Here is an 11,816-nt window from a genome sequence, read left to right as displayed (position 1 = left end):
ATATAAATTTAAAATTAAATTTAATTTTTATAGTAAAAACCCTGTCCATTAAGGTAAGTTTATTTTTAACACTATTAAAATACTTCAAAAAAAATTCCCCAAAATGTATATTTTTTAAACATTTAATTTCAATTAATTTTAAATGTGAAGTGTTTTATTTATTTATTTATTTATTCTACATTTGGGTGTTTATGGGGTTTTTCTCATTGATGGGAACTCGCACAAATAGAGTTCCCATTTTTATCAATGAGAATACTACATTGTGATTGGTTGTCCACACCCTCTTGACAACAGCTTCTACTTACGTACCTCGAATACAGGTCTCCATGCGCTGCGCAGCGAATCTAGGCCTCCGACCGGAATCGTAGGTTGCTCCGGGACCAACGGGTGGATTTGTAGATTTTTTTCGGGTCGGAGGCATTCGTACGAAGGAAGCTTCCGACCTCAATTTTCGGCTCATTGAGTCATGCGATCCAAGAAGATCCTCGATTTGATCCCCAGTCTTTACTATGTTGGGCAATTTCAGTAAGGGCAGTGCTGGGACTGCTACATTTAACACTGGGCTCTTGGGCCAGAGTGAGGGAAAAATGTCTGAGATTTCCATTCCCATTCCTGATTGCTCTGTAGTGACCCCTGCTGGTTAATTATATGTAGTGAAGGAAGGAACAGTTACAAAAAATATACTGTAGTTGGTTGTCCTTTTAATTTGTTAATTCTTTGCTTCTTTTCCTCCAGGTGACTTGTCGTTGCCCAGAGCCTCTGTTACTTAAAATTTGGATAGACTGACTTGTCACAGGGCACTTTGGATGTTTGAATTTTCTTGACCAGACGAACAAAAATTGATTGTTTACAATACAAGCTTCACCCGAACAGGATTTCTTTAGCTGTCAAAATGAAGTCCTTCCACAACACTGACACTTCAGAAAGCCTTTTTGACATGAACTATTTTTCTTGGCATGTTCGTTGCACTGTGATTGCTGCTGGTTTTCTATTCTATTCTCTGATCTTCATTTTTTCTCATGTGTTGAGCCTTGTACTGTCTGTGACGTACTGTTCTTTGCCAGCAAAGGAGAAGGTCTTCTGGAATCTTGCCGCCACTCGTGGATTTTTTGGAATCCAGGGCACAGTTACAGGTCTTTGGGCTCTCCTTAAAGATCCAGTCTTGCATGCTGATAAAATTCTAGGTCAACAGAACTGGTGTTGGTTCAATATCTTAACAGCACTTGGCTTCTTTGCGTTCGAAAATGTAGCTTTTCATGGGTCCAATGTAGTTTTCAGAACATTTAATGTGGCCCTGACAATCCATCACTTTTTTGCCATTTCTGGTTTTGCCAGTACTTTAATATGGGACAATTTAGGCCACTATTTGCCCATGGTAATACTGTTGTTAGAGATGAGCACTCCATTCACTTGCGTTTCTTGGATGCTGTTGAAGGTAAGAACATTAATTTTGCTCCATCTTAAAAGAAACGATGGGAACAAAATAAATAGGATCATAACGTTAGGGCTGTGTTTAGAATTTCTGTTTCAGATGGCTGACGCCAAATGCATTTGTGTTTTTTTTCATAGTGTTTATTCCTCGAAGTAAGGAGATTTGGCTCCAATTAAATTTGTTATAATTCCAATCGAACATCTGTCTAACCATATTAGTTTGTCCAGGCTGCAGCACCACTGAGTTTTTGTGGTGGCGTGCACTGGAGACAGTGATTCCTAATAGCTCAGTAGTTCCACCAACAAGAATGCAGTAGTTCTGTAGCTATTTCTGAAGCATACATACATACATGTCTCTGTGTCTTGCTGCACATTTAGGAAGTTACACTATTTTCAGACAAATATGTAGTCAAATGATTCAATTTTTCTTTGCTGTAAAAAAAATTGAACTATCTAATTTGAATTAGGCAATGTTAATATAGCCGCATAGTGGGAATTTAATAATGGAAAAAAAAATTAATTGGATAATTTAAATTCAGTGTCATTGAATTAAGGCAACTATATTGTACAGGTACTATTGCTTCCCTAATTCTCCCCACACTTAGCACTGCTAAATGAAATTACCTCCAATATCTTGCAACAATATAAGCAATTCTTCTACAAATGTAGTCAAACCTGTGTTTCTGAGCCTGTCTGGTCAAAAACAGGTGTAGCTCAAGGTGAGAAGCATATCAATGCTGTTCTTGAGGCCTCACAAAATGGAATTACGCTAATTGTTATGTTAGAGCCCTGCGATATGATTTTTGTTTGGAAAATACACCTCTGAGCACTGAAACATGATGGCACTGAGGCACTTTTCAAAACAACTGAGGTAATCTATCGCCGCACAGCAAATAACGTTTTGAGTACAGTGAATACTGTCGTGTAGGAATATCCGACAGTCATTTTGTGCTGGGAATGTCCTACAAGTATGAATGAGATGAATAACCAGTGACATTTTTTGGTGTTATTGGTTGAAGGAGAAATGTTATCCAGGTCAATACTCTCCTTTTCTTATCGGAAGGGATGCAGAAAAGTTGAGCTGCTGAGGACGGACCAGCAATCATTGCCCTGTTGTATGCCTTTGTGGCTGGTGATTTGCTGACACTGCAGCTCATCTATGCAGGCAAGATATATGTCTGCCATTAAAACTGCAAGTTTCCTGATGACTGGTGCATTGCAGAATCGTTAGAACAACGTGACTGTGATGCGCAAGTATCTGACCTGTTATTTCATACAAATCAAAAGCAAAATCTGGAAAACTTGGATCAGGCAGCTTTAAGTATTTTAATGCCTTTAAGATGTAGTGCTGTCTAACAACTGGTCAATGGTATTCCAAACTGAAAATTAGTTTTCACTAAAACGGCATGCAAAATGGATAGTCACCATCTATAACATGAGAACCAGTTGTGATCTTGGTATAAAGAGATTTAAAATGGCTGATATTAAGTTCTAGCTTACTGTATTTTATAATGTGTTAAAGTGATATCACTTGCTGTGTACAGTGCGATATCCACTTTAGTCTTGCAATTAATCGATGCGACTAATTCTTCATTCACTTGAGGCATGTTTGTGATTTGGAACACCACAAGGCCTGGTAGTACTTGTGTTCTTTGTTCTTTCTGTAAGTTTATTGAATACTTGTTGAAATGTTCACTCTTTATGCGAAAATGACCATTGAAACCAATACAAAAATGTTCTATCTCACAGTAATTGCTGTAGAGTAGAGCTTAGATTAATTTGTTGTGGCCTTAAGAGTTCTAGTTTGTGCAAGAAAGTATGATATTTCTGTGGACTTTGCCATGAGATTTAACTTTAAGGAAAGGAGTGCTGTATTTTAACTATATCTAAAGATCACAGTACAGTTTGAGGGAGAGAGGACAAATTTTGAGTTTGCCCACAATGTCTTAATTGTTTTAATTTTTCTTCCCTAGGCTGGTTTTTCACACATCCTGCTCTGGAAATTGAACCAGTGGCTCATGATCCACTTGTTTCACTGTCGTATGATCCTCACTTACCACGTATGGTGGGTGTGCTGGCAGAATTTGGAAATAGTAAAACTGTATGTAGCAGTCCCCCAGGCAGTATTGTGCTTTTCTGGACTTTTCCTCCTGACCTTCATAATCAATCCGTATTGGACACGTAAGAAGACATGGCAGCTTTTTAACCCAGCTGACTGGAACTTTGCAACGGAAACCAACAGGACGACAAATGAAGAAACAAACAAGATTTTGAAGAAAACAACATGATATAAAATATATAACTGTAATTTGGGGGGTGGGGGGGATTAAATCGCAAACATGCAAAATGATGCTCTTAGCATGTTAAACTGCACAAATCCAGTCAGAGATTAATTGGTGTGTTTCCCAGGACTTTGAGTTTGACATCTAACATGGCTGTTTGTGTGTGTCTGTGTATTAATTATCTCTCTGCAAAATAGATCTCTTATACTAGCAAGATTGTGCAATAAGTGTTACACAAACCAAATACAGATGGGCAAGAAAGGGTCTTGGCAAACTTTAAAGTTCAGACATTGGCTTAAGTGACAGCGTGAGATGTTTAGGTGCTAAATTTGAAACCGTCATCTGACATCTCATTCTTGAGAATTTAACAATAGATTTTTGGCATCAAAGTATGAAATTCCAATATTTTCAAAAAAAAAAGTCACAAGATGGTAATAAATCTTAAGTGAATATCTGAATAATTTAATAGGTTTGGGGATAAATGATTAGTTTGCCATTGGAACCTTTCAGGACTCCTAGCTGTTTACTTTCTATGTGAGAGTTTGACTTATGATATATTATTCATACTAATCATGTATTTGTACGCACTCCATGAAGATTGAACAGTACCACTTTGCTCTAATCATGGAACAATGCATTCTACATTGGCTTTTAGGATGTCATCCTGACTGTTACATTTCACTATTTTTGTTGTCTTGATATAGCTGTTGTTGGGACAGTTGAACCTGTATTTTACATGAATACTGTTGTATTCACAAATACATTATATGGCCTGCAATTTATTTGTGATGGATTGATCTACATGCAACCTGTTTCTATATATTACTGGGTGGAAAAATCCTACAAGATTTGGCAAGGAAGTGCGAATCTACCAGTTTTTTTTTTACTTTTAACAGCCATAGACACTTTTTAATTTATTTCAGAAATTTTCCTTGTATCTCTTCTATCGTATTGCAATTTGGTCAGTTTCCAAAAAATAACTTTGCCAAAGTGCCATCTTGGATCTTTAATATGCCTCATATCTGATATGCAGGACCTTTTGACTTAGAATAGCAATGGAACCAGGATCTTTTGATTTAGAAGTTCGATAGAGTATAACTTCAGTGTGATGCTGATAGCTCTGTTACTTTAGAAAAAACATCACTATACTTGTACATCAACAATATATCTCCCATGGCATTGCACACAAGCGGTCTGCAGTGCTTTTGTGATGAGCTGCTAACCTGGCTTGTCCCTTTTTAAAACCACTCTCTAACTAGGTCATGTGTGATAATTGTAGTTGCTTGTCAATTTTTGGCTCTAGGTCAGAAGAAACCATTATGAAACAATTTTTTTTAAGAAGGGTTTTATATTTCTAAAACTATTTGATATCTGGGTTGTGAAGTCTGGAATGTGATGGACTCATGTTTGATTCCAAAATTGTATTTGGCAAAATTGAAGCACTGCCCACAGTAAGTTGGGTGCACTGTTTTTAGGTACAAGGATTGTTCTGTTTTGGGACTTTTGACCATTTTGTAGTGGAAAGGACTTGGGGATGAGTTATATTGAATTCACTGTTTCCGAGCTTACGGCTTGCATCCCACTTTAAGCAACTAGGTTCATACAGCAGTGCCTGGTCTCCGGTTGTCTTGGACCCCCTTGCCACTGGATCAAGACCTTGTTCTGCTAAACCCGCGTGGTAGCCAGTGTGCAACTGCCACCCCACGTTAAAAGAACTCACGCACAGGCATCTTCCACTCGTCAAAATTAAGTTCTGGACCTGGAATGTCAGGACCTTCATGAACAACTCGGTCACCTGAGAACTCAGGTGTGGAGTGGAAGCAAGTCCTCGATTTTGAGGGACTGCATATGATGTGACTGTTTTAAAATTTTATCCACAAAGTGTTAAAATCTAACATGTAGCTAGAGCTGGAGACAGAAAGGGGTGTGTAATCAAAACACTCTCCAATTTTCCTTGTGATTTTCCATAATGACTGGGGGCAAAAGATAATTTATCTTGTACGTAACTTACAGCAGTCATTCACACCCGAGTCTCCTTGAAGAAGAAAGCTGGCTGAGGCGAGGTAGCTGGTCACATTCCAGAGGAAAAAGCTGTCCAAAAAAAGTGATTTTCTTCGAGCTTGCTGCTTTGATGTATTTTTATTATTTTATGTATGGGGTGGGACTAAAGTGGAGTTGTGTTGAGGTGAGATTGGCTACAACTGTCGCACTCTATCATGTACTGGCTAAAATAAAGCAGATTAAGCATTTATATCTGGCCTCATCTTATTTGTGCATTATTCTGTCTGTCCATGAAACTTTGGAGAAGTGCACATGAAGGCATGTGTGAAGAACATGATAGCCAGTTGGAACATTTCCACATTAAGCTATATTGCATAACTAGATATTGGGCAGTACGGGCAAACTCTTGAGCACAAGAGATGGGCCCGGTCTGCTTACAGGAGCGACCAGCAATGCTGAACCGAAGGCAGACCTGGAATTTGGAATGGGGGTATTATACCATATTCAACCCAATGGGGCCAGGTACAAAAAAATAATCAATGTCTAATGGAATGTTGGCCTTTACAACTAGAGAGCTAGAATATAAAGAGAAGGAAGTTTTGCTATGGCTATACATCATTATCATCATAGGCAGTCCCTCGAATTCGAGGAAGATTTGCTTCCACTCAAAGTGAGTTCTCCAGTAACTGTACAATTCAATCTGGGAATGACAGTCTCTCACAGTTGGGACAGTCAGTCGTTGGACGGGTGAGTGAGGAGTCTGGTTTGCTGCATGCTCCTTCAGCTGTCGCCGCTTTTTTTCTGCATGCTTTCAGTGACGAGAATAGAGGTGCTCAGCGCCCTCCTGGATGCTCTTCCTCCACTTAGGGCGGTCTTGGGCCAGGGATTCCCAGGTGATAGTGGGGATGTTGCACTTAATCAAGGAAGCTTTGAGGGTGTCCTTGAAACATTTCCTATGCCCACCTGGTGCTCACTTGTCATGTAGGAGCTCCAAGTAAAGCGCTTGCCTTGGGAGTCTCATGTCTGGCATGCGGACGATGTGGCCCACCCAACGGAGCTGGTCGAGTGTGGTCAGTGCTTCGATGCTGGGGATGTTGGCCTGATCAAGAACACTGAAGTTGCGTCTATCCTCCCAGTGGATTTGCAGGATCTTGCGGAGGCAGTGCTGGTGGTATTTCTCCAGCGCTTTGAGGTGTCTACTGTATATGGTCCACTTCTCTGAGCCATATAGGAGGACAGGTATCACTACTGCCCTGTACACCATAAGCTTGGTGCCAGATTTTAGGTCCTGGTCTTCAAACACACTTCCTCAGGCGACCGAAGGCTGCGCTGGCACACTGGAGGTGGTGTTGGACCTCGCTGTCAATGTCTGCCCTTGCTGATAGGCTCCCGAGGTATGGAAAATGGTCGATGTTGTCCAAGGCCGCACCATGGATTTTGATGACCAGGGGCAGTGCTGTGTGGCGGAGTTAGGTTGGTGGAGGACCTTTGTCTTATGGGTGTTTAGTGTAAGGTCCATGCTTTCGTACGAAGATGTTGACGATGAAACACGAAGAGTGGTTTGACGAGAATGACTAGGATATCCAGGAGCTAATAGAAACATAGAAATTTACAGTGCAGAAGGAGGCCATTACTATTGCTGTCCTATGGTATAGAAACATAGAAAATAGGTGCAGGAGTGGGCCATTCGGCCCTTCAAGCCTGCACCGCCATTCAATGAGTTCATGGCTGAACAAGCAACTTCAGTACCCCATTCCTGCTTTTTCGCCATACCTCTTGATCCCCCTAGTAGTAAGGACTACATCTAACTCCTTTTTGAATATATTTAGTGAATTGGCCTCAACAACTTTCTGTGGTAGAGAATTCCACAGGTTCACCACTCTCTGGGTGAAGAAGTTTCTCCTCATCTCGGTCCTAAACGGCTTACCCCTTATCCTTAGACTGTGACCCCTGGTTCTGGACTTCCCCAACATTGGGAACATTCTTCCTGCATCTAACCTGTCTAAACCCATCAGAATTTTAAATGTTTCTATAAGATCCCCTCTCATTCTTCTGAACTCCAGTGAATACAAGCCCAGTTGATCCAGTCTTTCTTGATATGTCAATCCCGCCATCCCGGGAATCAGTTTGGTGAACCTTCGCTGCACTCCCTCAATAGCAAGAATGTCCTTCCTTAAGTTAGGAGACCAAAACTGTACACAATACTCCAGGTGTGGCCTCACCAAGGCCCTGTACAACTGTAGTAACACCTCCCTGCCCTTGTACTCAAGTCCCCTCGCTATGAAGGCCAACATGCCATTTGCTTTCTTAACCGCCTGCTGTACCTGCATGCCAACCTTCAATGACTGATGTACCATGATACCCAGGTCTCGTTGCACCTCCCCTTTTCCTAATCTGTCACCATTCAGATAATAGTCTGTCTCTCTGTTTTTACCACCAAAGTGGATAACCTCACATTTATCCACATTATACTTCATCTGCCATGCATTTTCCCACTCACCTAACCTATCCAAGTCACTCTGCAGCCTCATAGCATCCTCCTTGCAGCTCACACTGCAACCCAACTTAGTGTCATCCGCAAATTTGGAGATACTACATTTAATCCCCTCGTCTAAATCATTAATGTACAATGTAAACAGCTGGAGCCCCAGCACAGAACCTTGCGGTACCCCACTAGTCACTGCCTGCCATTCTGAAAAGTACCCATTTACTCCTACTCTTTGCTTCCTGTCTGTCAACCAGCTCTCAATCCACATCAGCACACTACCCCCAATCCCATTGCTTTAACTTTGCACATTGCTCTCTTTATGAGACATTGTCTAAAGCCTTCTGAAAGTCCAAATACACCACATCAACTGGTTCTCCCTTGTCCACTCTACTGGAAACATCCTCAAAAAATTCCACAAGATTTGTCAAGCATGATTTCCCTTTCACAAATCCATGCTGACTTGGACCTATCATGTCACCCCTTTCCAAATGCACTGCTATGACATCCTTAATAATTGATTCCATCATTTTACCCACTACCGATGTCAGGCTGACCGGTCTATAATTCCCTGTTTTCTTTCTCCCTCCTTTTTTAAAAAGGGGGGTTACATTGGCTACCCTCCACTCGAGAGGAACTGATCCAGAGTCAATGGAATGTTGGAAAATGACTGTCAATGCATCCACTATTTCCAAGGCCACCTCCTTAAGTACTCTGGGATGCAGACCATCAGACCCTGGGATTTAACGGCCTTCAATCCCATCAATTTCCCCAACTTCACTGCAATTTGTCTACATATTTGCTCCTCTATCTCCCTCCCACTGTTTGGGGGTCTATAATACATGTCCAGCAGTGTGATGGCCCTTTTTTATTTTTAGTTCAACCCATATGGCCATGTTTGATGATCCCTCTAACATATCATGCCTCCTCACCGCTATAATACTTTCTTTAATCAATACCACCACCCACCCTCTTTTTTTACCCCCCCTCTCTGTCTTGTCTAAAAATCCTGTAAACAGGAATATTGATCTTCCAAACCAGCTCCTCTTTCAGCCATGTCTCTGTAATGGTTATAATGTCATACTCCCAAGTGTCTACCTGTGCTCTTAGCTCATCCGCCTTATTCGCTATACTCCTTGTATTAAAGCATATACCATTTAGCACAGGAAGATCTTGATTACTACTTACTAACCCTCATTTCCTCTGTCTTACAGATTCGCCTTCTAAATTCTTGGTATCCAATTTCAGCTTTCCTTCCCTATTTGTTCTCAGATTCCCATCCCCCTGCCAAGCTAGTTTAAACTCTCCCCAACAGCATTAGCAAAACTCCCCATGGTCCCAGCACTGTTGAGATGCAACCCGGCCAGTTTGTACAGGTCTCATCTCCTCCAGAAGCAGTTCCAATGCCTCAGGAATTTAAAGCCCTCCCTCCTACACCAACTCTCCAGCCATGTGTTCATCCTCTCTATCCTTCTATTCTTGTACTCAATAGCACATGGCACTGGTAGTAACCTGGATATTACTACTACCTTGGAGGTCCTACCCTTTAATTTTCTTCCTAGCTCCCTAAATTCTATTTGTAGAATCTCATCCCTCCTTGGTCCCGATATGGACCACGACCTCTAACTTTTTACCCTCTCCCCCCAGAATGCCCTGCGTCCGCTCAGTGACATCCTTGACCCTGGCACCAGGGAGGCACCATACCATTCTGGAGTTACGTCTGCGGCTGCAGAAACGCCTCTCGGTTCCCCTAACTATAGAATTTCCTATCACTAGAGTTCTTTTATTCTTCATCCCTCTCCCCTGTGCAGCTGAGCCACCCGTGGTGCTTTGGAATTGGTTTCGGCTGCACTCCCCAGAGGCACCATCGCCCTCACCATTACTCAGAAGTGAACATCGGTTTGAAAGCATGATGGACTCAAGGGGGGACTCCTGCACTACCTACCTAGCATTCTTACTCTGTCTGGCGTTCATCTACTTCCCCTCTGCCTGCATGCTTTTATGCTGCGGGGTGACCACCTCCTGAAACGTGCTATCCACGTAGCTCTCAGCCTCGTGGATGCACTGCAGTGACTCCAGCCACCGCTTAAGCTCTGAAACGTGGAGCTCGAGTAGTTGAAGCTGGAGACACCTCTTGCACACATGGTTGTCTAGGCTGCATGAAGCATCCAGGACTTCCCACATGCCGCAGGATGTGCACTCCACAGGACTGAGCTGCCCTGCCATCCCTCTAATTAGACTCATCTAATTTAAATCTAATTAAAAAGAAAAAGAGAGGTACTTGCCAACCACTTACCTGCCCAGACAAGGGCTGTGAGATCCTCGTCAGAAGTGAAGTCCTCGGCTACCTCCGGCCCTCCTGCTTCTCGGACTCCTGGCCTCCCGAACTCACCGAGGTCAGGGCCGCTCTCTCGGACTCTCCCGAACTCTCGGACTCTCCCGAACTCTCGGACGCTCCCGAACTCTGACTCTCCTGAACTCGCGGACTTTCCCGCTCTCGGACTCTCCCAAACTCTCGGACTCTCCCAAACTCTCGGACGCTCCCAAATTCTTGGACTCTCCTAAACACTCGGACTCTCCCGAACTCTCAGACTCTCCAGAACTCTCAGACGCTCCTGCTCTTGGACTTTAATAAACCACAAGTGCAAGGCATTTCTGAACTTAAAGCAGCAACCCAACTCGGGAGTAGCAAAGCAGCTCTACAGACGGCTGAAGGCCAAGCTCCAACAAAAAACCCACGGCCTAAAGAATAGATGGTGGGTGGAGAAAGCACAGGAAATTCAGCAGCTGTCTGACAGCCATGATGTGCGAGGATTCTTCACCGCAGTTAAGTCCACCTACGGCCCAAGGCCCCACCCCACTGCTGGCCAAGAACGTGGAGACACTCATTAAGGACACCGAGGCAGTCAGGGCCCACTGGATGGAGCACTTTGAAGATCTCCTTAATCTAGACTCTGCCTTTGATACGTGTCCTCGACACCATTCCGCAGCATGCTACCCGCCAACATCTCAGCAAAACCCCAGTCCTGCACAAGGAAGGAAAGGCCATCCGTCAGCTCAAGTAGAGCTATACAAAGTCCCAGTTAGACCACAACTGCAGTGCTGTGTACAGTTCTGGGCACCACACCTTAGAAAGGATATTGGCAGCAGTGCAACACAGATTCACCAGAATAGTACCAGGGCTCCAAGAGTTAGACTATGAGTGAGGAGAGATTACATAAACTAAGCTTGTATTCCCTGGACTATAGAAGTTAATGGTGTGATTTGATTGAGGATTGTAGGATTTTGAAAGGAATTGATAGGGTAGCTAAGAAAGAAACATGTTCTGCTGGTGGAAAAGTCTAGGACAAGGGGACATCACCTTAAAATCAGAGACAGGCCATTTAGGAGAAAGTTACCATTAACAAAATATTCTGATTTGTCTTTCTCAGATCCAAAGTGGATGATCTCACACTTCCCCACATTGAACTCCATCTGACAAAATGTTGCACATTCATTTAGTCTGTCCATGTCCCTTTGTAATGTCCTACTCCCATTTACACAACTTACTATGTCTCCTAACTTAGTGTCATCTGCAAAGTTGAATATACAACACTTTATTCCTTCATCTATTAATA

General features: G+C 42.6%; 1 protein-coding gene across 1 annotated transcript; it reads left to right on the top strand.

Annotated features, from left to right (window-relative positions):
- Positions 1 to 745: 745 nt before the first annotated feature.
- Positions 746 to 5,933, top strand: cln8 (CLN8 transmembrane ER and ERGIC protein). Its single transcript, XM_070884349.1, has 2 exons — positions 746 to 1,435; positions 3,405 to 5,933. The coding sequence occupies exons 1-2, from the start codon at positions 893 to 895 to the stop codon at positions 3,717 to 3,719; spliced, it is 858 nt and encodes a 285-aa protein (XP_070740450.1). The 5' UTR covers positions 746 to 892; the 3' UTR covers positions 3,720 to 5,933.
- The last annotated feature ends 5,883 nt before the right edge of the window (positions 5,934 to 11,816 follow it).

This window comes from Pristiophorus japonicus, chromosome 7 (genome assembly GCF_044704955.1).
Source record: "Pristiophorus japonicus isolate sPriJap1 chromosome 7, sPriJap1.hap1, whole genome shotgun sequence".
In the NCBI taxonomy this organism is placed as follows: Eukaryota; Metazoa; Chordata; class Chondrichthyes; family Pristiophoridae; genus Pristiophorus; species Pristiophorus japonicus.
This window is presented reverse-complemented; position numbering and strand designations above follow the sequence as displayed.

Excerpts from the sequence above, each read along its gene's own strand:
- cln8 (XM_070884349.1), top strand. The coding sequence starts at position 893 with ATGAAGTCCTTCCACAACACTGACACTTCAGAAAGCCTTTTTGACATG. Across the intron at positions 1,436-3,404 it reads TTTCTTGGATGCTGTTGAAG|GCTGGTTTTTCACACATCCT; the intron begins GTAAGAACATTA and ends TTTCTTCCCTAG.